Raw genomic sequence first — 27,511 nt, 5'->3', positions numbered from 1 at the left:
ATAATGTTTGGTTACTTACCAAGTACTCTCACATTCACAAACACAGCCTTCTCGCCTGCTGCATTGACCAGTGTCAACGAATATTTCCCAGAATCATCACGTGTAGAATTGGGAATGACAAGGAAGGCCATTGTATCCACCAGATCAACTTGTCCTTTCCTGACCACGTTATCAATGCCCATTCTTCTCCAGGTCACTTTAGGAGCAGGCCGCCCGCGGATAATAGCAAACAGTCGGATGGGACACCCAGCTCTGACTGTGACTAGTTTTCTCAGACTAGCGTCGAGATCAATTTCAGGAGGTTCTGTGCAAAGAAAGCCACACAAAGGTCAGAATTTCTAACTACAATGTAAGTTCTAACATTTTGACACTGAATAGAAATTTACCAAGTATTTCTTTGGGGGAGGCAGCTTCTTTCAATTCAGCTGGTCGACCAACTCCAATTTGATTTTGGGCAGAAACTCTAAACTCATATTCTTGTTTTTCATCAAGACTGGTAACAGTAAATTGTGTGTGAATAAGTTGTGCAGCAACATTACATCTTTTCCATCCTTCATCAGGAGCTGTGCTGGCACCTTTGGGTCTCATTTCTACAACATAACCGATAATTGGCGCACCACCATCGAAGACTGGTTTTCCCCATCCAAGAGTAATAGAGGTCTTTGTGCTATCAGCAACCTTCAGATTAGTTGGAGGACCAGGTGGCTCTGAAAAACATAGAAGGGACACAAGTGAGTCCACAAAGAAATACTGAAAATAACATAAATACACTGCTTATTTGAAAACATTACAAAGAGGAATCATTTCAAAAATCGTTCACGCAAAAGAAGGGACAGAAAACTTGGAAAACCAATGTAGCATCTCTTAAAAACAAACAGGTAACTTTTAGAGGAAACATCACAAAATACTACTTTTAAAGTTCACAGCAAAATTCTTTATAGAACAAATCGCAAAATGGCCTAGTTGTCCCTGTTTGCTTTATTATATTGTTAACCACTGTGATAACTGTATGCCGCACCTCTGCTACCTCACTCTTAAGGTTATTGTGGCCATTGTCATCAACGTCTATGAAAATGTTCACAAAATCCGTCCTCATCTAGCTGTGAAACTCACTCTTGGTCTTCTTTGAAGAACTCAAATACCAGACTATTTTCAAAATCTTGTTATCAATCAAACTAGCTTCTACCCAAGTCTTCACCTTCCACAAAATTGCTAAAATTCTTATTTAATTCTGTCTGTAGCCTTACTAAGGAAATAGTGAAGCCTTTGTACTTCAAGATAAATATCCTGATCAATTAGAAAATTCACAGGCCTTTGTACTACTACAGAAATAAAATGTAGACTACACCAGCAACACTTGGTTTGAACAAAAATGAATTCTTAGAATGAATTCACTATTGATTTGCATCTGAACTTTCATGCAGATATTGCCAAAGCACCAAATCAACTGAACCTCCTCAGGAAATGGCCAACACCTGACACTCTTACACGTTACACTTTGGCCTGTCTACATTGTTCCTAGTATCCCTATAAGCAGTGTGGATGTGACGGCTGGCCTAATTACAAAAGTGTGATTTCATTATCAACCTTCACTAACTTACATTTGAGCAAAGGATACACTTTAACAGGCACTGCATCAAAAGACTTTCTAGTACATTTCACACCCAGCATGCACTGTAAACCTATTCTCACTGGCTGCCTACAATCAACAAGAATCAAATATTGCTGTACTGTAGAAGTCCCTCCAAATTCTGAACTAACCTACCAAGCATGTACCCTATATTATCCTTTTGCAGATCTTTAAAGGCATACATGTTCAAATTGACATTAAGCATATATCTTCCCCAAACTAATTATGTCCCTCTGTGTATTGCTACTCCATCTCTTCTTTCTAACATGATTATTACCCCTCATTGAAATTTCTCTGTTATCATTTCTGTTGTTCTTCATAAAGTGATCTGTATGGCAACAAAGCATTCATAAATACAACAAACAAATAAAGTTAAAAAAACATATGTTACCCATTGGGTCTTTAGCTGTTACTGGTCGTGATGGCATGCTTGGCTCTCCAAGCCCAACTTCATTTTCTGCTTTGACACGGAACTGATATTCATGTCCTGGGATAAGGTTCGTAACTTTCATTCTTCTTTCTGGGATTGGGCTCTTTGTGACAGCAACCCATCGTAATGATAATTTTTCCTTCTTCTCTAGGATGTATCCAGTGATTGACTTCCCGCCATCATACTCTGGTGCATTCCAGACTACAGTCATTTCTTCTTTGCTTACTTTAGTGATTTCTGGAGCATCTGGAGGACCTGGCTTGTTGTACTTGGTTTTTGCAATAATTGGCTTTGTTTCTGTTGCAGGACCTGGGCCCATCTTATTTTCTGCACGAATTCTAAAGATATATTCATTTCCTTCAATAAGGCGTGTGACATGTGCTCGGGTCATCATCAAGGAGGCAGAATATGTAGACCACACCATGCGCCTAGTTTCACACTTTTCTAAAATGTAGTTTTGTATTTCACAACCGCCATCATCATCAGGTGGTTCCCAACTGACAACACACCTGTCACTTGAGATCTCAGAAACCTTCAAGCTTTTTACCTCTCCAGGTACATCCAGCACATTGACAAGCGCATGTGCTGTAAAGCTACCAGCTGGGTTGGTTGCATTAATAACATATTTGCCACTGTCAGAACGTTTTGATTTTGTAAGAAGGAATTTAGAGGCATCACTTGTTGTTTCAATTTTGACTCTAGGGGATTTGCTTAGATCTGGAACATCTTTGTCCTTGCCCCATATAATATCTGGTTGTGGCTTACCTCTAACTCCAGCTTCTAGTCTAATTGATTCCCCTGCTTTCACGACTAGCACTCCAGCGAATTTCAAATCCAGTGCAGGTTTTAATATTTCTTCTTTAACAACAACTTCATCTGTCTTCACCCAGTTACTTTCCCCTCCTTCATTCTTGGCCTGTACTCTGAATTGATAGGTTTGATTTTCAATGCACTTGTCTACCATGAATACCCTTTCTTTAATACTGCCTTTGTGGACTCTGTCCCACTCATCTCCATCTTTCAGTTTTTTCTCAAGATGGTAAGATATATTGGGGCTACCTCCATCATAGTCTGGCTTATTCCATTTAAGCAGGACAAATGTTTTTCCAATATCTTCAATTCTGAAGTTCTGTGGCTCACTTGGCTTTTCCACGGGATTAATGGCAAGTATTGGCGTTTTAGTCTCAGTGGCTTGACCTGGACCAACTTTATTCTCAGCACAAACTCTGAAAAAGTATTCATGATTTTCTATGAGAGATGCTTTGATTAAACGCTTGGTAAGATCAGAGGAAACTATTGACCAAGTTCTCTGACTTGGTTCACGACATTCTACAATATAATTTGTAATTTCTGACCCACCATTATCGTCTGGATTTTCCCATGCAACCATACAAGAGTCTTTTGTGACATAGCTTGTCCTCAAGTTCTTGCACTGCCCGGGTCTGTCAAGCACATTCACAAGAACCACACCTTGTGCTTGTCCACTGTTATTTTTGGCCACGATTGTGTATTTACCATGATCTGCTCGAGTGGCATTTTTTATGTTCATTTCAACATGTGGGAAATCTTGATTTATTTCAATTCGTGCATCTTTTGCAAGTGCTCTGCTATCTTTGGACCATGTAATGTCTGGTTCTGGTCTTCCTTTCACTCTTGCAGAAAGGTGAATTGTTTGGCCCACTCTGACAGTAACTAAGTCACGGCAAGTTACATCAAGATCTACTTCTGGAGGATGAAGAATGTCCTTTGCAAGAACAGATTCTGGCAGTTCTCTTGGTTCACTTTCACCGACAATATTTGCAGCTTTTATACGGAATCTGTATTCATTTCCTTCAATTAAACCAGGTACTCTAAATGCACATTGTCTGATTAAATCATCCTTGTTAATTCTATTCCATTGTGCACTTCCTGATTTCTGGCATTCTACAATGTATCCCAAGATTGGGCTTCCACCATCTCTTGAAGGCTTTGTCCAGACTAAATCAGCTGTTTCTCGGCTTTTGTCTTTTAGTTTTGGATTAATTGGAGGTCCAGGTGGTGTAATTGGACGCGATGCTCTTATTGGATCAGAAACTGGTGAAGGTTTGCTTAGGCCAGCAATATTTTCAGCAAAAGCTCTGAATTCATATGTATTGCCTTCAAACAGACCAGTAGCCCGGAATTTCAGATCAAGCACTGGTGATTTGTTGACACGTATCCATTTGCCTGATATTTCTCTACGTTCAATGATGTAACCACTTATTGGGCTACCACCATCAGATTTTGGTATTGTCCAAGACACTGTTACAGCATTTTCTGTTACATCAGAGCAAACTGGCTTTCCAGGAGGCGATGGTGGATCAAATACATGCTTAGCAATAGTTGGCTTGGACTCCAGTGGTTTTCCAATGCCAATTTTATTCTCGGCTTGGACCCGGAAAATGTATTCACATCCCTTTTGGAGCCGAGGAATTTTAGCCTTTGTGCTAGTGCTTCCGGAACTGACAATTCCCCAGGTTTCCTTTTTGCTTTCTCGTTTCTCAACAATGTAGTTCATGATTGGACTGCCACCATCATCCCTTGGGGGACGCCAGGAGATAACCATATGTTCTGGTGTGACTTCAAGGATGTTAAGTGGGCCATTTGGAGGTCCAGGAACATCCAAGACGGTGAGATGAAGGGCTACAGTCTTGCTCCCAGCTATATTAGACACCGTAAGCAGATATTCACCTGTATCCTTTCTTGTGCAATCTTTGATGGTGAGTATTGTTGAGTAATTGTCAGTGACAATAGAGTAGTTTCCTTCTGATTTAATTTCAGTGTTATCAGTTACCCATTTCGCTGTTGGAACAGGGATTCCTCTCATGATTGCAGGAAGTCTTACAGTGGTACCAGCCTTCACAACAAGTCCTTCAATTAATTTCACATCCACTTCCACGCTCGGAGGAACTGAAAATATATACAAGACAATATATGATTAAATGTAAAATCACACAAAGAAAACTAGACGTACCATACATACAATTGCACAAAAATGTAAAATGAGTTACCCAGTTTTTCTTGGCACTCTATTGGGATAGTAGTATCTGGGCGACTGAGACCAGCAGCATTCTGGGCTTTTACTCTGAATTTGTAAATCTTTCCATTCTGTAATCCGGTGACGACACACTCTGGTATAGAAACTGTTTTGAATGGAACCCAGTCATCTGCACCATCTTCTTGATAGTCAACAACAAATCCTGTGATTTCAGAGCCTCCATCACGATCTGGCCAATTCCAGGCCAGTGAAACTTCAGTCTTGTCAAAATCTACATGATGCAGATTCCTTGGAGGGCCAGGAGGATCTTTTTGGGGAAAAAAACAAAATATTATGAACATTTGGTCAAAATAAATTAATCTTATTTTATGTAAATGGGTCAGTAAATATATGCTACAACTTACATATTGGGTCAGCGGCCTTTATTGGCTTAGTTGATTCCACATAGGGACCTCGTCCATACTGGTTTTCAGCTGCGACTCGGAAGAGGTACTGTGCGCCCTCCATGAGATGTTTGGCCATTATGCTGTGCTTTTTAGATGAAGTTGAAATTGGCACCCAGTTGTTACTTGCAACATCTCGTTTTTCAATTATGTAATTTGTAATAACAGATCCTCCATTGTCTTCTGGTTCTTTCCAAGTGAGGTAGCAGGAATCTTTTCTCACTTCACTAATCAGAAGATTTCTTGGTGGGCCAGGTTTATCTGAAAAGAAGACACAAGAGGAAATATGTAAATTGCTTGGCTAGTTCTATATGTTTAAAGAAGTCCATTTTGTAGTCTGCTTTGTATTTCCATTGATGCATTACTGTGAATAATGTGTGGGGTATTGCACACCTTCATTATGGCATGAAATCTATTCAGAAAACTACATGTGCTCGCCTACACTCAGGTCTGATCTCTCCTCTGGTGATTGTGGCTTCAATCGTATCTCTCCACCCAAGGTGATGGATGTCTGTACCTTGCATATCATCCTTACGTTCCTGCCCCACACAATTACCTGCCTGCAGATTTTGATGCATGCAGGACCCTAACCTGCAGCTACCCTTAAAATGGCTAGTTCATCAGATACCTGCTCATTCTGGCTATTTAAATCTATTATGGAGTTATGAGATATTTGCTTGAAGGGAGGGACTGAAAACTCTGACATCAGTAGGATCAATTTGCAAAAACGTTTAGGAAAAATACAGGGGGTCATTTTATAAAAAATTCAAATTGCATGCGGGGGACCACCAATGTTAGCAATTATATGCTGTTGGATCCCCTGCATGCAATGTTCAACCTTTGAAAGGCAAAGTGCAAAAGTAAAGAGTAATACCAGGCGAAATTGCCATTACTCTTTGTGTGTACGCTCTGTCTTATAAAAAACGAAATACTGGCTGTAAATTACGCTTTGTAGATTGCATTCACCAATGAATTCCTAGCAGGTGCTAATTGAAGGCAGATTTCTTAGGAATCCACTGGTTATACACCCACATAAAAATCTCATGCTGGTGTAAAACAAAGGTTTTGTGAGCGGAGTGGCAAGTGCAAGGCAGAAACGTATTTCCCCTCCTGTCTCCCACCCCCACTTTGCTATGCCACTCTGCCACGTTACAAAACATCCCCACTGTGATCTTTAGAATGATCTCTATAATAAGTTAGCTTTCATGATATTTAATTATCTCATATTGTATTGGAAAATGTAACAGTTTATCTTATGAAAACTGCAATATATGACATCAGAATATTGTATGTAAATCATATTTCTTGGTGAAATATACTGTCTGAAAATATTAGAGATTTTATACATTGGACACATTTTTGAAAAAAAATGTTAGTTGGATTTTGACGATTCAAAAGAATAATTGTATTACCTAGTACAACCACTTTCACTGAGACGGTCTTTGATCCTGCTGCATTTTCAACAGTCAAGGAAAACATGCCACCATCTTCTTTTACACAATTACGAATTTCCAATCGGCTTCCGACAGGTGTGACCTCAATGTCGGCTTTAGTTGACACTTCTTTTTCCTCCTTCTTCCACGACACTTTTGGGAACGGTACTCCTTTAATCAGTGCACTGAGTATTAAGGTGTTACCAGCTTTTATGTGTTGTTCTCGTGCCATGTTAGCATCAAGTATCAGCTCAGGAGGTTCTAGGAGAAAGAATACAGTTTAAGAAACAAATCTAGTGTTGTTCTATATCGCTTAGAATATCATTTGCAAACATGGTACTTACCAAGTCTGTCTTTAGTTAAAACTGGATCACGGACATATGCTGGATCAGATTCCCCTGCCGCATTGACGGTCATTATCCTAAACTTATAGGTATCTCCCTCTGTAAGACCAGTGACCTTGAAATGTGTTTCCGGGCAGGAATCAGGTGTGTGGTTTGCTTTTTTCCACTCTTCATCACCAACCTTTTGGTATTCAACAAGGTAGCCAAAAATCTTTCCTCCGCCATCATGTCGTGGTGGTTGCCAAGACAAATCAACAGAATTCTTTGTGTTGTCTATTGCTTCCGGATTAACAGGTGGACCTGGTTTAACTGTAAAAGAGACAATACATTACAGAAACGTTTTTGCAACATACCTGAAAGACTTCTATCCGAAAGAACTGCCATGTAACATACCTATTGGATCTTTAGCGAAGATTGGCTTTGATGGAATGCTTGGATCACCAATACCAACTTCATTTTCAGCCGAAACCCTGAATTCATATTCACAGCCCTCCAGCAGATCTCTTACAATATACTGGGTGTCTGGATAAATAGGTTCTCTTGAGACTTTAACCCATCGATTAGACATGGTTTCTTTCTTCTCTACAATATAAGCGAATATAGGCTTGCCTCCATCACGTGGCCTGTTCCAAGTTACCAATGCAGATTCTTTGGTTACATCTTTAATTATTGGCATTTCAGGTGCTTCAGGAACCCCTATTGATATAAAAGGAAAGACATGTTAAAACCTTCCGCGAAATACAGCATTGATGCTCACCAACAATTCAAAATAACCACCAAAATTGCTTACTGAAACGATCCTTGGCCCTCATTTCATCAGATATCAGTGGATCACTTATTCCATACATGTTTTCAGCACATATACGAATAACATATTCCCTTCCTTCGATCAATTTTGGCACTTTGCAAGTCAGCTTGCTGCTAGCAGATGTGACTGGCATCCAGAGGTCCCTATTTGTGTCTCTCTTTTCGATTATATAATTTGTAATTGGGCTACCACCGTCATCGAGAGGAGGCTTCCAAGAGACAACCATAAAATCTTTATGAACTTCATCAAAAATCACAGGACCTTGTGGAGGCTGCGGCCGGTCTGTTAAAAAATAGAAAGACAGGTGTTTCATTTTCTTTGCTTGTTCACTGTAGGGTTTTCATTTTATCTACATTTTAAGTATGACTAAAGCTTACCAACAACTGTCACTTGACAAACTCCCTTTCTTGACCCAGTGATGTTCTCCGCAATTACACAATATTTTCCAGAGTCTTCACGAACGCCCTTCAGAATTCCAAGGCACAGTGTAGTTGGTGTAGTCCTGATCTTTGTGCGATCGCTTTCCTTAACTACCAGCTCATCTTTTAACCAGGTAATCTTTGGAGCTGGTTTACCAGTATATCGCCCATCCAAGCTAAACGATTCTCCAACTCTGACAATAAATTGGTCACGGAAGTCAAGTTCAAGCGTTGGTGGTGCTAAATAAAAGCATAAAAGAAGTCAGTGGCACAAATAGACAGAAAAATGTGTATGCGTTTAGCTTTTACAGAATAACAGGGATTATAACTACATACCAAGCTCATCTTTGCATGTGATTGGTTTTGTGCAGAAGGAAGGCTTCCCCTGTCCAACAATGTTGACGGCACTTACGCGGTACTCATAAGTGTCACCTTCTTTTAATCCTTCGATTGTGTACTTTCTGTCAAGCATCTTTTCCTTGGTAACTCTGAAGAACTTATCTTTTCCAATGAGACGACTTTCTAGTACATACATGGTTATATCCGACCCTCCATTATACTTGGGTGGGTTCCAAGATAAGCTAACAGAATTCTTGGTAACTGCTGTCACTTCAAGATCTTCAGGCCGCTCAGGAACAGCTAAAAACAAAGGAAAACCAAATTAGGGTTTATCAATCATGTGTATGACATTAGATTATTCGTAAGGTGTACCCATCTGCATACACATTGCAAGTTGAAACGTTGGAGCTATGTCTCCCATTATTTCTGGCTCCTTTCATAACACACATAATTATCAAAGGTTTAATTATAAAAATAGTTAAAGGGGACCTGTCATGTAATTCCCTTGCCTCAATGACTTCAACCCACCTCCCTGGTGTCCATGACACCTGATCTACATTTCTAGAGGCTGCATGGATGGCCAAGAGCAATTTACAAACTCCAGCATTGGGCGCTGTGCAGGAGCAGAATCTCCTCCCAGTCTGGCACAACCTTGACAGCAGTGGCATAGCTTCATTTTCAATGCCATGTCCCTATTATTTTGCTTTGTGCATTCTATTTGTTGGAATAAATAAGAAAACATCTCCCACTCACTTTTTAGATTTTAGCTATCAAATAAGGATGCAAATATTTGTTGTGTGATATGATTAATAAACTGAGAGATATTATGGAACCCAGAATAACTGATGACAACGTTATATGGTATGACATTTTATGTAGTTATTCAAAATGTATACTATAAATGCATATTTTCTTTTATAACCACAAATTGCAAAATCTATTGAGTAATATAATGATATTTAGTCACATTCATTTTCATAACATTGCTTGCAGCAAATGTAAAGTTAGGTGTCAGATCTTGTGCACTAGGTCCACCAATTCATTTGAAGTCTTGCTTTCTAGAATTTCCAATCTGTAGGCCCCGGAACATTGTAACAAATACAGATACATTTTAACGTTTGATATTTTGTGACAGAAACAAATTGTTGAGCTTTTAAAAAAGCATTGCTTAACATTCTTTTGCGTTCTGTCTTATTCACTGCATTTTACACCAGTTGCAATGCTGGCAAAGTATATAACAAAGAAAGACATGAGAAATGATGGAAATTTTCTATCAAACAACCATAGTACTTTATAACTAAGTACTTACACATGGGTTCTCTGATGATAATCTCTCTTTGTGTCTCAATGAATGGGCCCATGCCAATGATGTTTTCAGCTGCAATGCGGAAATGGTATGCAACACCTTCTATTAATCCTTGAACGACAGCATTTTGCCTTGTAACCGTATAGCTTACAGGACTCCATCCTCTGCGGCCGGCATCACGCTTTTCAATGATATAATTAGTGATTGCAGAACCACCATCATCCTCTGGAGAGAACCATGTGAGTTTGCACGAGTCAATTGTTAAGTTCTCTGTCATGAATGGCTCACTAACAGGACCAGGCACATCTGCAGAAAGAGGGAAGAACATTTTAAGGTTTAGTAATATGTTTTGCTATTTACATTTATTTCACAACATACCTTAAAAGGAAAGGTTTGTTTTAAGAACATTAGTATGCTGACCTAATACATCAACGATGATAGTCTTCTTTCTTTCTCCACATTCGTTTTTAGCAAGTAGAGTGTAATAGCCTTGGTGACTTCTCTGGCACTTCTTAATGACCATTGATGAACTGATAGATGTTGTTTCAATTTCAGCTTCTGCTGGTAAAGGTCTTTCATCCCTGCTCCAGGAGATCTGCGGAGCTGGCTTGCCAGATACATAGGCTATAATTCTAATCACACCACCAGCATGAACAACAATTCGGTCTTTGACACTGGCATCTAACTGAATGTCAGGAAGGACTGTAAAGGAAACAAATGGTGACAGTAAATTCAGCCTTGTACCCTACTGTAGATCAAGAGTATAAATCAACACAAACGATGACAATTACAGATATCGTGACAGAGATTCTTATCTGGTCCTATTTAATACATAGTCACTCTTCTCAACCATGCCCACTGTTTTAACTAGTGTTATCTATTGCAATATGATTTGTCTACCCTTTCTTTTGGGGTAGGCACTGCAATATTTTCAGTTCCCAAAACATAGCTTGGTCATTTGCTTGCTCTCTTCAAATGTATAGGAACACCTGATTAATATTCTGTTTTGCTCAAGGAAGAATTCTGAATCGAAACAACCACATTAAAATACCCTACTCTGGATCTGGCAATTATTTAAATCAATCATTGTTGAAACAAATAACACTCTGTGTTTATGGCTTGCTGAATTACTGTACTGCCTACCAATTCTTCAGAGTGCTCTGTTTAGTTACAAGGCCAAACACTTGTTGACCTTGCATGATAGCTTTACAAATAGTGTTTAATGATTCATAAAATTGCAGAGGGACCCATTAAATTAGATCATAGAATATATTAGAATTAGTAAGGGACTCATTCTATTAGCATATCGCATAACATATGTATTTATACTAATAAGAAATACCTATTCTGTCCTTCACTTCAATGACTTCAGTAACTTCTCCAGGTTCACCAACACCAGCAGCGTTGACGGCTCTCACTCGGAATTTGTAGAAACATCCTTCCTTTAATCCTGGTACAACAAACTTTGTGCCTCTTACTTCTTTGTCTTTGGCCTGCATGAAAAGAAATGCCATTTGACCATTTTACAGGTACCTCTTTAAAGGAATCACTGATGCCATAAGACTAATGTGGTATATTTCTTACCTTTTCCCATTCTTCCTTTCCTTCTTCTTTATATTCAACAAAATACCCAGTGATTTTAGACCCACCATCCTTTGATGGTGGAGCCCATTCAAGTTCCACAGTTGACTTTGTCCAGTCAGTGACCTTTGGAATAGGAGGACCAGGTGGGGCTATAAAAACAAAAAGATTGGATATTAGCTAGTTTTGTTCAGTGGTAGACATGAAAGAAACAAAACAATTTATTTACAGCATTTACCAATGGGGTCTCTTGCTATAGCTGGATCAGAAGGCATACTTGGAGGCCCAACACCTGCAGCATTAATAGCAAGAACACGGAATTGATATGCAGAACCATCAATGAGATTTTTCGCTTGGTAAGAGACACCGAATGGCATTGCTTTGATTGGATCTCGGTTAATTCTTTTCCATCTCTTTCCAGTCGTTTCTTTCGCCTCCAACCAATAGCCTGTGACTGGAGAGCCGCCATCATATTCTGGCTCTTCCCAGTTAACAGTCATAGAGTCGCGTGTTATACTGCTGACTGTAGGCTTTTCACATTGTCCGGGAACAGCTACAAAAAGCATAATACACATGAATTAGAAGAACATTTTTGAAAGTGTTGCATTTCAACTGCAGCTATTCTGTTTTGTTACCACTCAATTCATACTCACAGAAAAGGTTTCTTGCTGTTTCAGGATCACTGTCAAGAGGATCTCCAATTCCGTATTTATTTTGTGCCATTATGCGGAATACATATTCATGACCTTCCAGCAGTTTTGGTACCGTGTAAAGGCATTCCTTAGCTTCATTTGAAACATGAACCCATGTCTTTCTATTTGCTTCCCTTTTTTCAATGACATAGTTTGTTATCTTAGAACCTCCATCATCTTTTGGTGGAAGCCATGCCAGTGTCATTGTATCTGCAGTGATTGCTTCAAACTTAATGGGTCCAACTGGCGGTCCAGGGCGGCCTAATAAAAGTCATCAAAAGTTATAAATATATTGTGTTCTGCACACAATTAGTATAAAACCAATGCAAAGGAATACAGACTATGAAATATTTTAATAGGAAGTAATGGTGGCATTTAGGACTGAAGGTGTGTCATATTTATAATGTTATACAAGATTAAGATTGTCCCCCAATACATTCAAGGTTAGATGATTCAAATAGAAAATGAAAAGGCCTACATATTTTCAGCTAGAACAGAGCACTGAACACATGCATATGTTCACAATTCTGATATTTCCTATAAGGATATTTAACATATATACAAGCAGAAAAAATGAAACTGAAAAATATATCTACCAAGAACATTCAGTCTCATCTCCTTTGAATCTGCTCCCAGGTTGTTTTCAGCTGTCAAAGTGTACAAAGCAGTATCACTTCTGCGAGACTGCTGGATGAGCAAAGTGCAAGTATCTTCACCCACAACTTTATTGACATGTTGGTCAAACTGAACTGGTACTTTATCATCAGGCTTGCTTGGAGAGGCCTTGAACCATTTCAGTGTGGGGAATGGCACTCCTTTTATTTTGGCTACAATACTGATATCTGTCTTTTCTTCAGCCTCAAGGAATTCAGTCAGCTCAATAGATGGTGGACCTGAAGTTTAAGAAATTAAACATTTTTGTTAGGCTGATTATATACCTTCACTGAGAAACAATTACATTTTTGAAATTGCTTCGCTATTTTACTTACACTGCTGATCCTTTACAACCAAGGGTCCAACAGTAGGTGAAGGTTTACTGGTCCCTGCTTCATTGACAGCTCTGACACGGAATTCATACTCTCCACCCTCTTTTAGGTCCTCTACTGTAAACTTTGTTTCTTCGACATCCCGCTTATTGCACTGTTTCCATGATTCCTTTCCTTGTCCAGTAGGGTCCCAGGTTAAACACTCAATGACGTAATGTGTAACAGGAGCACCACCATCATTCTTTGGAGGCTTCCATGTGAGACCCACAGTACTCTTAGTCACAAGACCAATCTTCAGCCGGGTAGGTGGATCAGGTGGATCTATGAAACAAAACACATACTGAATATTCCATATACTTGACTGCTTAATACTCAAAATGACTAAACATTGTGTGGTTTGTTGTTGCGTCTACCAGACCAAACACCTCAGTTCTAATTAGGCAGCAAGCTTTGCCACAGACAAAAGAGCAAAGCGCAAGAATGGGCCAATAATACATTTTCTAGAATTACTGGATTCGGAATTTTGATTCATAACACTTCGTGGGAATAGAATAAACCTCGAGGTGACACTTGATCTAGTATGAGGTTTATTCTTTCAAAATTGTTCCACTCAAACGGAGAATGCTTTTAATGTATTCTCAGTGGGATAAATTAATCTGAAAAACTGTTAAATGTATCTATTTGGAACATGTGGGTGTCTTCAGAGGAGTTTAATTAATAGTCTGGCCATTGACATTACATGTATCCCACCATAATCGTATTTGTTTTCAGTTATTCTTTCCTGACATCACAATTCTCAGTCCAAGCGGGTGAACTGCATGGAAGAGACACATCCATTGCATTCTTGGAATTGCTGATCTGTTACATTTAGTTCATGACACTGTAATACCCTCTTCAAACGTGTAGTTTTCTAACTGCAACAGTTTGCAACTCTTCTCAGTGAACATGTCTATTCACACTCCAGTACTAGCCAATGTGTACTTTGTAAGAATAATGTATTATTGATCACACATTTTTATATTCTCATATTGCATTCTTAGGGCACCGTTCACATTATTCAAACTATGCTGTGTTAACTTTAAGACCAGCATATTTAAACATGTATAGAATATCTTTAAACACCACGTTGTATTTGTTCATTCTTATGAGAAATAAATTAATTGTATATGACTTACGGATTGGATCCCTTGCTTTGGTTCTTTGAATAGTTGCAACTGGAGGGCCAACACCAAAACGGTTTTCTGCGCGCACCCGGAAGAAATATTCTTGTCCATCAATAAGATCAGGAACAACAAATGAGGTGCCTCCGCAGTCATTGGTAACCTTAGTCCAGGCCTTTCCTTCCACGGTTTTCTTCTCTATGATATAGTTTTTGATTCTATCTCCACCATCGTTGTCTGGGGCTTTCCATGAGAGCTTGCAAGAAGACCTTGTGGCATCGCTGACTTTGAGATCCTTTGGTGGTCCTGGTGCATCTGTCATATTCAAAGAACATTGAAGAAATGTTTCAGACACAATAAAGATGTACACTTTTTAATAACACTGATTTATAGTAAATTGAGTTTGGACCTACCCAAAACATTTACTCTAACATTGACGGTTTTCTGTCCTGCTTTGTTTTTTGCAGTTATGCTATATCTTCCTGAGTGTCCTCTGTTGCACATAGGTATTGTAATGACTGAAGAAGTATCAGTTGATTCAACCTGCATGGAAAAAAATGTAAGTCACTTTACGTCTCACTTGAACTTAATTTAGAATCAAATGTTTTAGACATTTCACACTATCGATTATCAAAAGCAAGAAGAATGGAAAAATATACCTGGGCATCTTCAGGGAGATTATGGACTTGGTCCTAAAAGCAATCGAAAACAATTGAATATGTTCACATAAATATGTTTGAAAGAGTTGGATTAAGAGTTGACTTTATGTGATAATTTAAGATACAATATTGCAAAACTTGTGTTGGTTTTACCTTTATTTCAGTCTTTGCTTGTCCTTCAAATTCCCATGATATTTTCGGAGTTGGGCGTCCACCAATCACAGCTGGAATTTTAATCAGTGAACCAGCGCGGCAGTTCAGAAGATCTTGCGCGCCAAGCTCAAGTGAAATATCTGGTTCTTCTGCAAATTGAATAGGGAAAACATGCTTGTGGATTTATGATAACATTAGCTAAACGTGAGAAGCTTTCTTTATTAAATTAAAATATTCTTACCTAGGATGTCCTTTATGGGTATTTCTATGGTGCCATGACTTGGTTCAGACTCTCCTGCAGCATTCACGGCTTTCACTCTAAAGCGATACTTTTTGAGTTCTTGTAGATTTGGTATCACACAGTTACAGGTTGGGAACAGTTTGTCTGGTTCATTTGCCTTCACCCAGTCAGAGGTACCTTCTTCCAGCATTTCCACAATGTAGCCTTTGATGGGACTGCCTCCGTCCTTATCTGGCGCTTTCCATGCAAGGGACACACTTGATTTTGTTTTGTCTTTGACTTCAGGACATGATGGTGCACCTGGTACATCTGTGAAGGAAAACATAAATAACCATAAACATTCGATTTTGTTGTTTTGACTTCCACCGGCATCCTCATAGTCCAACAAAAATAAGGATTACATGCTTTTCAAAATGCATGTTTGTATATCTATGAATATGCACATATGCCGTATTAGCTTTCAGTCTCTCTCTCTCTCCCCCCTCTCTCTCTGTGACTCTGGGCCTCATTACGAGGTGGAAGGTAAGGGATTATCGGCACCGGTGCTGGTAATCCCTTACCTCCCTACTACGAGTTCCCTTTGCGGGTCCTTCCTTAACGCCTGGTTTTTGCAGGCGTTAAGGACGGGACCCGCAAAGGGACTCTAGAGCTAATAACGGTACCGAAATTTGCCTATGGGGGCTCAAATGGGAATGGCCCTGGTGAATGGGGAATTACCGGTCCCTCCGACCTCGGAATGGACCGTTAATTGCTCCATTCACCAGGGCGGAGTCGGAAGGGTTTTGGAGGCAGCCATGGAGCTAACAGCTCCATGGCTGCCTCCAACCTCGTAATGAGGACCTCTGTCTTAGTCTATCCTTTGCCTAGTGTGTTTTTACCTTCATTAAATATTGGCTGTTATTGCAGTGTGCTTATCTTATTATTATCTTTCCTTTTCCAAACTCATCATGACATTCACTTCATGTGTTATCTGTTAGTGTTTTAGACTCAGATGGAGAGTATTACTTGACTAAAGATGGAAGAATAAAGCAATTATGCAGACAAAGAAAATCATTTTTACTGATTTGCAAACATTCTCTTTTCTGTGTCTTCCTTTACAGTTACACCAACAGCCTTCCATAAACGTGGTTGCCAGCACTCTGCGACTAATAGTTTATGATTTCTTATTATACGTATGCGCCTTCTAGTGCTAGCATGCAATGTATTGTTGGCTAAAAAGCCAGAACTGGCGGAAGGTTTCACATATACCACCACCCCACTTCCATTGTACCTATAGGAATTACATGCCATTTTTGGAAATTAATCTTCAGGTTTTATCTGAATGATTGTAATGAAGAGATTACATTTCACAAATATTATTTCATTTGCAGGGTGGTACAGCTGCTTCACGCTCTGTTGTGTTGAAAGTACCAACTAGAAGGGAGGTGCACTTTTGTCCATCCATCTAAATATTGTGTAATGATTTGTAGACACTTTAACATATTATTTTAGTTATAGTTATTTGACAGATATTTTGTTGAATTCTGAATATGGCAACCTTTACGGTTGTAAAAATCATTAAGCAGAAATATTGTTTTGCTGGCCAACTATTTCATCACTTCTCTTTGCAAATTATCCAACCCAAATTTGCTCAATCTGTATTGCTGTTTTGGTTAGTATTGAAAATTAAAGGCCTTGCAAAGATCAGAGCTATGAAACCTTGTGTTAATTTGCAGGACATTTAGTGCTCACCTACGTAAAGAAAAAAAAAACAAAGATTTTTCAAGGGTCCTCGATTTAAGCACCAATGTTTTTAATTCATGTAATTGTTGATGATAAACGGATATTTGTCTTGCTTGTCCATAGTGGATTTATTGTTTATTTCACATGTGCTATGTTCTAGTTATTCATGGAAGCATATATCTTTGAATATAGTATTATTCTGGAATGAGCTGAAACCTAAACCTTCGAAGTAACAATGTTTAGCTGATGAATTTAAACTGGTGTTGTAAAATGGGTAAAACAAAGTGGTACTTACAAATTGGATCTACAGCCAGCGCAGGATCTGAAGGTTCACTTGGAGGTCCAATTCCTGCAGCATTCACTGCCATTACTCTGAACTGGTATTCAACACCTTCAATCAAACGCAGCACATTGAATTCCAGTCCTTTCACTGTTGGCTTTGTAACAGGAGCTCTGTTAACACGCCCCCAGTAGACGCCTCCCACTTCTCTCTTTTCTAGCCAGTAGCCAGTGATTGGTGAACCTCCGTTGTCTGCAGGAGGTTGCCAAGACACCAACATTGAGGATCGATCGCAGTTGGAAACTGTTGGCTTTTTAGGAGGGCCAGGAAGACCATAGGGATCCTTGATGATGACTTTCTCAGATTTGCATTCATCACTTGTTCCATACTTGTTGATTGCCCTGACTCGGAACTGGTATTCACCATCTGTTGTGAGGTTCCATACCTACAAGAAAGGTGCTGTTATAGATAATGTATAACTGTTTTTGCATTCATTATTTCTAAGACCTCCCTAATGATAATGGACATGAGTATATTTTAATTCACTATCCCATGCATTTTATTTGTATTTTTTTGCATTTATTTGAAGTGCAAGGATGTCAGTTTCGATCAGACAGAAAATATGCACAATAACATATTTAGGGATGGTGAAGGCATTCCCATGAAGGGTGCCTGTACAATAACACAAAGATGGGAACATGTGGTGAGCCAGTTTATGAGGGTGTAAAAAAGTGGGACATGTACCTGGGATAAAACATAAGAAAAATGTATATATAAAAAACAGGCCACTTACAAAGGTAACATTAACCCAAGCGTGGAAATGTTTCAGTCTAAAGAGGAGTGCTATATAATTATACAAAAAATATTATGAAGCGTAACTGGATTGGGTTGTATTTCATGATTTATATAATGCTTTTAACATAGTAATTCAGCTAAAACAATCTTATTGAACATTTAACAATCCTCAAGCAAATACCAAATATTTTTGTTTCTTTGTTACTTGTCTGTGCCTTCCAAAAACAACAATTTTCTAAACAACAGTAGTTTCACATTTCATGCATTGAGGCATTTTCCAACGAGGCCTGGAATACTGCACATTTCATCATGTTTGTTTTGGTAAGAGGATAAACAGGCTTTATTTTCTCATTTTAAATAGCACAGGGCTGAACACCATACTGGTAAACGCAGTTGATGCTGCATTGCATAAAGGTGCACAATTAGTTATCTTTCTTCAAAATATTTTTATTGCAAGTACTATAGAAAAGCTGGTATGCTACAGATGTTTAATTATGAGAGCTCAGCCTATGAAAAGTGAGTGCCATTGAAAAGATACTCCAGTTAGTGAATTGGGAATCCATATGTGCAGTGCCCCTTCGATAAGTGGGTGGTCACATGCTCGTGTGGTATTCATGTTCGCCTGATGAACTTCTGACTATGTGGCAGTTTCCAGTTTTTTAATACAAATTTCGTATATGCTTTATGTTAGTGTAATGTTAATAAAGAGTAACAAAAACCACAAACAATTAAAAAAGTATTTTTTCTAGTATAGATAGATTTCATTAAGCATGCAGCATATAAGGACTGGGAAGAGAATGCTCACAGTTTTGTAATATGCACAGAGAATGGATTGCTATTAGCCAAACCTACCCCAAATCTTCGCTCTACAATAGTGTTGGAGACCTCCTCCCATTCAGATTTCTTCTTACTTGCATCTCGCTTATCGACAACATAGTTCAGGATTTCACTTCCACCATTGTCCAGAGGGGCATCCCAAGTCAAATAGCACGATTCAGCTTTGATTTCAATAGCAGCAAGATTTCTTGGAGGTGTTGGGCGATCTGAATAATCACAATACATTTAAGAAACATGTTACAACTGGACCGTAACAGTCAGGCATTGTATTGTCTTAAATATGTAACTTTTGTTGAGATAAAAAACATACCAAATACTTCAACATTCACAGAACGATAAACTGTTCCCAGGCGGTTGGATGCCGTGACAATGTAATTTCCAGTGTCAGTCCTAGCGGATGCAGGAATAATTATTTCTGTTTTTGCTTCACTTCTTGATAATTCTTGCTTGTCAATCTTGAGGCTCGCTGTTGATTTATCAAGCAGCACATCATTTTTGGTCCATTCAATCTTTGGCATTGGAAGACCGGTCACATCAGCTGGAATATTAACTGGTTCTCCTGCTTTAACTTTGATGGTATCTCCTCTGACGGTCAAGCGTAATGTTACAGTTGGAGGAACTGAAAAGAAATACAAATGTTAAATCAAAAATTAATAATTGTTGACAATTAGAAATGTGAAAGTGTTGATGTGTATAAAATATGCGCACCTTCATCATCTTGAATAACTACATTGAGTGGAAGAGATGGTTCACTTTCACCAAGTGCATTAACTGCTCGAACACGGAATTCGTACATGTGCAGTTCTGCAAGATTTTCTACCAATAATGATGTGTCCGGGCATAATCTCTTGTTGACTCTTTCAAATTCAGTGGCATCATGTCTTCTCTTTTCTACTATGTATCCTGTGATAGGGCTGCCACCGTCATTACGGGGATACTTCCAATCAAGGGTAATCGATGATTTTGTTCTTTCAGTATAAGTGAACCGCTCTGGTGCTCCTGGAGGGCCTGCAAATAGAACAAAAGTAATATTAACACTTACAAACTATTACTTCTCTCCAATAAATACTACATAAAATTGTATGCTGAGAAATTATTGTCCTCAACAGCACATTTTCCCTCCCAACCGTAGAAGTACATAAAAAAAGGTTTCCCAGTTTATATGTATACATTTTTTTTTTTACTAAATTGGGCTTTAATATAACACTTTATGCTGGAGTCCAGCCTCTATGTGCAGACCAGCTATCAAACCCATGCTGTTCAACGCTGTTTTGCTTGTAACACAAGCATGTTACCCCTGAGCTATCCTCCCAGCCCTCCTCTACTTTTCAGCGGATAAACAATGAAGAGCTTAAAATTAAATCTACTGCCTGGAATATACTTTGTTAAGAGCACATAACATAGCAAGTTTTTCATTTTTTGTATATCTGCTACTCATGCCAAGCAGTCCTAATTGATTGCATTGACAAAGTTCATGCAATCAGCACACATTACTTTGCTTCAGTAAATAGGCAGATTGTGAATGTTTCGTTTTCTGAATTTGAAAAAAGCAGCCCCACGTTTCACGCATGGGTTTCCAATTCGATATCTAAATAAGGTGGTGGGTTGCCATTTACAGCACTTTAGTGCCATAGAGCGGGTCTGGTGTTGTAGTCAAATATCCATGGATAGGCACCAGCGACTAAACATATTGTAGTGAGCTCTCCAAATTGACATTTCCGCCAGTAAAATTTTAAATGATTGCACCCAGTGCCATTTTCTACACCTCTTCCCCCTCATCCCGGTGCATACAATCTGGCTATGATGAGTAATTTTGGTATTGGGAATTAAAATATAGACATTCTGCTTTTGGCCAATGTTTGTTTTTAATATGCACTCCATACCTGTTTCATAAAAGAACTATGAACAAATCATGGCTATTTATATAAAGTACAAACCAAGTTATAGGTAGGAACCTGTTATTTACCTAGAGGATCAACTGCAAGAATGGGCCCAAGATCAACAGGTGGACCACTGCCAAATTTGTTTTTGGCAATAACACGGAACATGTATTCTTGTCCTTCGAGGAGGCCTGTGATATCACATTTGGATCTATCTGTTTCTATTGGCAATCTCCAAGTATGCATTTTAGCATCTTTTCTTTCAATAGAGAAGCCTGTGATATCACTACCACCGTCATCATCTGGATCAGACCAGTTCAGCAGAATCATCTTCCTTGTCACAACAACAGGTTTCAAATCAAGAACTGGACCAGGAACATCTGAAAACAGAGCAACATGTATAAAATGATATTTTATTGTGCTAAAACCCACTACTAACCATGTGACTTCCATTTGGACATATGTATAACATAGTTTCCATAGGAAAGAATTAAAGTAATTAAAGTCCTGGCATTTGAATGATTAAATCATTATGATTTCAAATAAAATCAAAATTGAGTATCATTTAGCTAGCATTGTACCATTTGTAATCATTGATGTTTGATGTTATATAAATGAAAACATAATTCTTTTTAAAACACATATTTGTTGTAGTAGTACTATAGTGTCTAACGCTATGGTATTGCCTTTGTAACCGATCAATTGCACTGCAGACACAAACACTGATTCATGGAACTGTGCAAAGTGTATTATTGCAGTGCAAAGTCAGTGCATAGTAATTTTTGCAGTACAAAATGACTTTGCACTGCAAAAATACACTTTGCGCAGTTGCATGAATCAGGGTTTGTGTCGGCAGTGCAAAGTCAGTTTTGCAGAAAATTCCATGAATCGGGCCTGTAATCAGTACACAGCAACTTGGTATTTTTGGTTGAACTACACAGTGTTTACCAGAGTTTACATTTCAAGAAAAAGACCTAAGCAAATTGCAAACATGTTATGATTTGAGCAGGTCAGTAAATGGGCCTTGTTCCAATGTACTAGCTTATACCTCTTGCATTTGGTAAGTTGTAAACACTTAGCCATATGTTTTATCACAATGAGTCACGAGATAATGGATAGCTTATCTTACAGTGCATGTGTCACGTTCTACAATAACATTATTGGATATGAGTTACTTACCAAAGATTTCCACTCTGGTTGCAGCATATTTGGTACCGCTGTCATTGCTGGCAGTGATCACATATCGCCCATGGTTTTTCCTTTCTGCGTTTGCAATTACTAATTCGGATGAAGTACCAACGTTAGTAATAACTGCTCGATCTTTTTCTAATTCACCCTCTTCCACAGTCCATTCAATGGTAGGTGTGGGGCGGCCTGTTACCGTAGCAGGAATTTTAAGCGTTTGTCCAGCGAGTATCTGAATGCCTCCTTTTACAGAAACATCCAACTCTACTACTGGAGGTTCTGTAGGACAAAAGAAAGTTAAACAGGTTAGCAAAACCCATGAAATAATATGAAGAGTTCACAGAAAATAACTTCGATCTAACATGTTTATAATTACCCTGGGGCTCTAGAACTGTTACTGGTCCTGTTACTCCAGGGGGACCTTCACCAGCATTGTTAACAGCAATCACTCGGAGTTTGTAGTCGGCACCTTCCCGAATTCCTTTGACGGTGTATTGACGAACTTTAACTAGTTTATCTGTGCAACGTGACCATTCATTTGTGTTCATCAGTTGCTTGTCAACATAGTAGCCCAGGATATCTCCTCCACCATTGTAAATCGGAGGATCCCATTCCATCTCAATGGCAGACGCGCTTGTATCAAGAACTCTTGGAACCGGAGGCCCAGGGGGCACTTCAAAGGAAGGAAGTATGGAAAGATTAAAGTCTGCTACTTGAAAAGAAATTGCCTATTTTGGTTGGCGAATTTGTTATGATTAGCACAATAGGACTGTCAAGTTATTGAAACTCAATTGCCTATTTTAAATAAGTTAATAATCTATGGAAAGCTTCCAGTAGGAATCTTGCTGACTGTGCCAGTGCTTGGGAGAGAAATTCTCAAAACTCATGTTTTGTTAGCACTAGCCATAATTTTACGTTCTCCCATACCCAGGTATTAATCAGGTGCACTAAAAGGTGATTCAATATGGTGTGTTGTACTATAGAAATACCCCAATGAACAGAACCAACCATTCAAATGAATACGGTGCTTCATCATCATAAAAGTCACACTAATATTCAGACCAAGGATTTCACAAACATGGAACTGAATCTCCTGATTTATCAGCAAGCTCTTGAAATCAGAGACTCACTAGACTGACATTACATGGTTGGGAAACACGCACTGCTTCTGCCAACACATTTGCTTAGGAGGCAAAAAGAGAAAGAGCTATCTGTCCTTCATAAACATTACACAGATAGGTATAGTGTGTTTAAATATATTACTTACAGATTGGATCCTGTGCTGTCTTCGGATCTGATGGAACACTAAATTTGCCTGGACCAGCTGCGTTTTCTGCACACACTCTAAATATGTAGGTGAGACCTTCCAAAAGGCCTTCAACTCTTGTTTCTAGAGCATTAACAAGACTTCTGTTTGCTCGGGCCCAGTGTGTGCTGCTAATTTCACGCTTTTCAATCCAATATCCTAGAATAGGGCTGCCATTGTCTTTGGGCTCTAGCCATTTAACCAACATGCTATTACTTGTCACATCCTCAATTTCTGGTTTCTCTGGGGCATCCGGAGGAGCTGAAGGAAAAAAAAAGGAATCAGTGACTGTTTGTGAAGAGTTGTTACCATTCAGACCTTAAAAATAAATAAAATTAAACTATTGAAAATATATTTAATTAGGAAGCAAAGTTATATTTACTAAATGGATCTTTAGCTGTAAGTGGTTTCGAAAGGCATGATGGTCCGGGTCCAAATCTGTTCTCTGCTGTAACACGGAAGAGGTACTCCTTTCCTTCAATCAGTTTGCTGACTGGATATTTGCAATGTCTTAGTGTCGATGTTACGTTAACCCATCCGATTTCTGCTTTGGTGTTGTCTTTCTTTTCCAAAATGTAATTCAAGATTTCACTGCCACCATCATCGAGCGGTGGCTCCCACTTGCATAAAACCGAATTCTTCCTTACATCCTCAAATGTAAAGTTAATTGGAGGCCCAGGTGTATCTATTGTATAAGACAAAATAATATGTAAAAAACTATTCCAGTTATAGTAAAAGACTGAAATTATAAACATAACTTTCTGGACACTTACTCAATACATTTACGTCACATGCAGCTTTTGCTACACCGTGATCGTTTTCAACCCTGATCGTAAATTCGCCATGATCAATTCTGATGGAGTCCCGGACCCATAAGAGTGAAGCACCCTGTTTACTGTTGTCAACAGTTAAGCGTTCGGGCAGGCTCAGGTAGAATGGCTCATCCTCCACAACTTCCTTCTTCCTGGAGGGCACTCTTTTATCGACTCTCTTCTTGATTTCTTCAGGTCTAATCACTTCACCATCCTTGAGCCAGGTAATAGTTGGATAAGGTGCACCAGAAATCTTTGCTTCAAGTGCAATTTCTTCACCCTGCCTTACAGAAAGGCCTCCTTGTAGATTGGCAGCAAGAGACACCTTCGGGGGATCTGTAGAACAGAAGTTGTTATTGTTTAACATAAAAAGTACAAGAAGCAGGTCATTTCTCTGAAGACTTTGTGACATGCTGTATAGGTAATCTGACTTTTGGTGTCTAATTGATTTAAGTGACAGGGTATTGCAGTGGCTTTGCAATAGTTGGGAGGGATGTGCCATGCAGTGTTGTTAGGGGAGCTTTTATTTGCTACTCTCACAGTGACATTAGCGAAGGCTTTATATGTAACCAACACTCGCTATTAAATACAGCATGAACTGTCACCACCACGTAGTGAAAAAGTGGACTGGAGATAAAACAAAAACAACCTTACCATACAGTTGAATACCTATTTTCTAAATGGGCTGCCTATTTTAATCTCGTTACATTGACATAAACTTTTCTGACTTTGATCAGGTGTACGCAGTTTGTTAGTGCATTCGGGAAGTGCCCTGGCATTTATTGGTTGATGAAAGGATCTATTCCTAATGCATTGAAAATTTGCAAAGTAGTTTTGTTAAAAACTTTATTAGAACAGCAAATATATTCAGATGATCTCGTCTTACCAATAGGGTCCAGGGCTTTCACTCCAAGCGTGGCACGAGATGGCTCGCTGATACCAGCAGCATTCTCTGCACGTGCACGGTATTGGTATTCTTTGCCTTCCTCCAGGCCTTTCACGGTGTAGGTTAGCACTGGCACCAGGGATTCGTTGCAGCGTTCCCACATCTCTCCACCTTTGGGCAGTTTCTCCAGGATGTATCCCATTATCTTACATCCACCATCATACATCGGTGGCTTCCATGTTAGCGTTATCGTCTTTGATGTCGGATTATGAGTTTCAACATCAACGGGAGGATCTGGGCGTTCTGAAATAGAACAAAATGAAATGATGGTTTACCTGTGAGTTACTTATTCTCTTTTAACAACCAGTTGCTGTGTTCTGGCCATTGATGAAAGCTTACGTTTTGAATCTTCTGCTATTACAGGATTCCTTAGTTCCAGGTACTCGCCGCCACCAATCTTGTTTACTGCCTTAACTCTGAAGTAGTATTCCCCATTTGGTATTAGATCCTTCACATTCCAAGTGAGCTTGTTCTCCCCGGACATAACTGGGGTGTATGTCCTCCTACCAGCTTCTCTGCGTTCCAGGACATAATGCAAAATAGGAGATCCACCATCACTTTCTGGAGGTTCCCATGTTACCTTGCATGAATTCTTGGTCACATCGCTTGCTTTGATATTCTGGCATTGCCCGGGTAGACCTGTTGGGTATTAGTAAAGGGAAATCAATGATGAGTTACTTTTCCTTATTTACTTATATTATATTTGATAAAGTAACTATTATGAATGGATGGATATTTACCGATAACTTTAACATTGATAGTGCCTGTTGTTGTACCCAACTTGTTCTCCAGGGTGATTGTATATACACCTGCATCTGCATGAACACTGCTAGTAACGTCAACGCATGCAGAGATGTAATCACTTTTCATTGTTAGCCGATCTGCTGCCTTCAGCTCTTTTCCATCCTTATGCCAAGAGATGCTGGGTGCTGGGACAGCTCTAAAGGAAACTGGGATGCTAAGTTTCTCTCCTTCAATGACAGTGATGTCTTGTGTTTTCAGATCAATGCTTGGATTGCCTACAAAAAGATACAAATGTATGATTAATATATAGGTTGCCTTAAAGCCTAGAAAAACTTTTCATATCGTAGCCGATATGAGATTGTACAGACTGATCGATATTTTAGTCTATCAATTCTTACAGTCAGGATCTTTGGCAAAAACGTTTTCTGAGATTTCGGATGGGTCGCTTGCTCCGATGGCGTTGACAGCTCGGACCCTTAAGATGTACTCCTTGTCAGGCGAGATGCCCTCTTCCGCTTTGTACTTCAGGTCCTTTATTGGGCGAGAGTTAATTCTCATCCATTTTTCAGTTCCTGCTGGACACAGTTCCACATGATAACCGATGATGGGGCTGCCGCCAGTCTTCTCTGGTGGTTTCCATGCAATGGAAATATGACCTCTGCTTGCGTCTGTTACATGCAATTCTAAAGGTGGAGATGGAGGGCCTAGAGAAAAAGAGAACATTTGAGTGACTCATTCAGCACCATGCCAGCAGTTTAGTGGCGTGCTCAATAGACAGATTTGCCGATTTGCCATGAAACCATGACTTACTTGTTGGGTCTTCAATCAGGAGCATATCAGTAGGTTCACTTGGATGACCAACGCCAGCCTCATTTTCTGCGCGAACCTGGAACTGGACTTCTGTTCCTTCAATGACATCGGTTACTTTGTAGTGGCAGTCGGGTCCCGATGTTTTGCCAGCTTTCACCCAGCGTGTTCCAAGTTTCTCTTTCTTTTCAATGACATATCTATAGCAAACAGAACAAAGGATATTGATGAGCTCTAACGAGGTATGGTCTCTTTGCGCTAGAGGTGTGTGCTTGGACATGCTAATGGCTGGTGGAGCAAGATGCTGCCCAATGGTGCACAGACAATTCACCTTGAAGGTCTGACATCGAGCTGTGCAAAAATGATCCAGGGGCCTAATTTGCAGACTCCACCAATGCAGAAAGCAGGCATTTTACTGCACTCATGGTTTGGGGAGTGCATGTACCTGTGAGTGTCTACCAATTCAAGTACAATCCCTGTAAGAGCCAGGTATGGCTTATATAGAATATAGTATTCTATGTTACTAGTTTTAAAATGCTGGGATGAGCAAAATAATC

General features: G+C 39.3%; 1 protein-coding gene across 1 annotated transcript in view; it reads right to left on the bottom strand.

Moving 5' to 3' along the window:
* Positions 1-27,511, bottom strand: part of TTN (titin) — a 364,996-nt gene that overhangs the window by 78,802 nt on the left and 258,683 nt on the right. Inside the window, exons 210-248 of the mRNA XM_069616101.1 lie at positions 26,958-27,154; positions 26,546-26,851; positions 26,144-26,422; positions 25,743-26,042; positions 25,344-25,646; positions 24,419-24,793; positions 24,028-24,330; positions 23,607-23,906; positions 22,716-23,012; positions 22,334-22,618; positions 21,241-21,534; positions 19,983-20,282; positions 19,585-19,893; positions 19,290-19,480; positions 17,658-18,087; positions 15,641-15,949; positions 15,400-15,548; positions 15,247-15,279; positions 15,001-15,130; positions 14,603-14,902; positions 13,431-13,748; positions 13,038-13,334; positions 12,403-12,702; positions 11,988-12,302; positions 11,753-11,901; positions 11,511-11,661; positions 10,589-10,870; positions 10,172-10,474; positions 8,860-9,162; positions 8,482-8,763; positions 8,087-8,386; positions 7,690-7,992; positions 7,297-7,605; positions 6,932-7,213; positions 5,481-5,780; positions 5,090-5,383; positions 2,022-4,988; positions 387-707; positions 20-304 (exon numbers count right to left, since the gene is read on the bottom strand). Of these exons, the coding sequence (XP_069472202.1) occupies positions 20-304; positions 387-707; positions 2,022-4,988; positions 5,090-5,383; positions 5,481-5,780; positions 6,932-7,213; positions 7,297-7,605; positions 7,690-7,992; positions 8,087-8,386; positions 8,482-8,763; positions 8,860-9,162; positions 10,172-10,474; positions 10,589-10,870; positions 11,511-11,661; positions 11,753-11,901; positions 11,988-12,302; positions 12,403-12,702; positions 13,038-13,334; positions 13,431-13,748; positions 14,603-14,902; positions 15,001-15,130; positions 15,247-15,279; positions 15,400-15,548; positions 15,641-15,949; positions 17,658-18,087; positions 19,290-19,480; positions 19,585-19,893; positions 19,983-20,282; positions 21,241-21,534; positions 22,334-22,618; positions 22,716-23,012; positions 23,607-23,906; positions 24,028-24,330; positions 24,419-24,793; positions 25,344-25,646; positions 25,743-26,042; positions 26,144-26,422; positions 26,546-26,851; positions 26,958-27,154 (13,451 nt within the window). The remainder of the gene's footprint in view (positions 1-19; positions 305-386; positions 708-2,021; positions 4,989-5,089; positions 5,384-5,480; positions 5,781-6,931; positions 7,214-7,296; positions 7,606-7,689; positions 7,993-8,086; positions 8,387-8,481; positions 8,764-8,859; positions 9,163-10,171; positions 10,475-10,588; positions 10,871-11,510; positions 11,662-11,752; positions 11,902-11,987; positions 12,303-12,402; positions 12,703-13,037; positions 13,335-13,430; positions 13,749-14,602; positions 14,903-15,000; positions 15,131-15,246; positions 15,280-15,399; positions 15,549-15,640; positions 15,950-17,657; positions 18,088-19,289; positions 19,481-19,584; positions 19,894-19,982; positions 20,283-21,240; positions 21,535-22,333; positions 22,619-22,715; positions 23,013-23,606; positions 23,907-24,027; positions 24,331-24,418; positions 24,794-25,343; positions 25,647-25,742; positions 26,043-26,143; positions 26,423-26,545; positions 26,852-26,957; positions 27,155-27,511) is intronic.

The sequence above is a fragment of the Ambystoma mexicanum genome, chromosome 9, assembly GCF_040938575.1.
Source record: "Ambystoma mexicanum isolate Mex_15411 chromosome 9, UKY_AmexF1_1, whole genome shotgun sequence".
NCBI lineage: Eukaryota > Metazoa > Chordata > Amphibia > Caudata > Ambystomatidae > Ambystoma > Ambystoma mexicanum.
The sequence above is the reverse complement of the archived record's forward strand: the minus strand, read 5'-3'. Positions and strand labels throughout refer to the sequence as shown.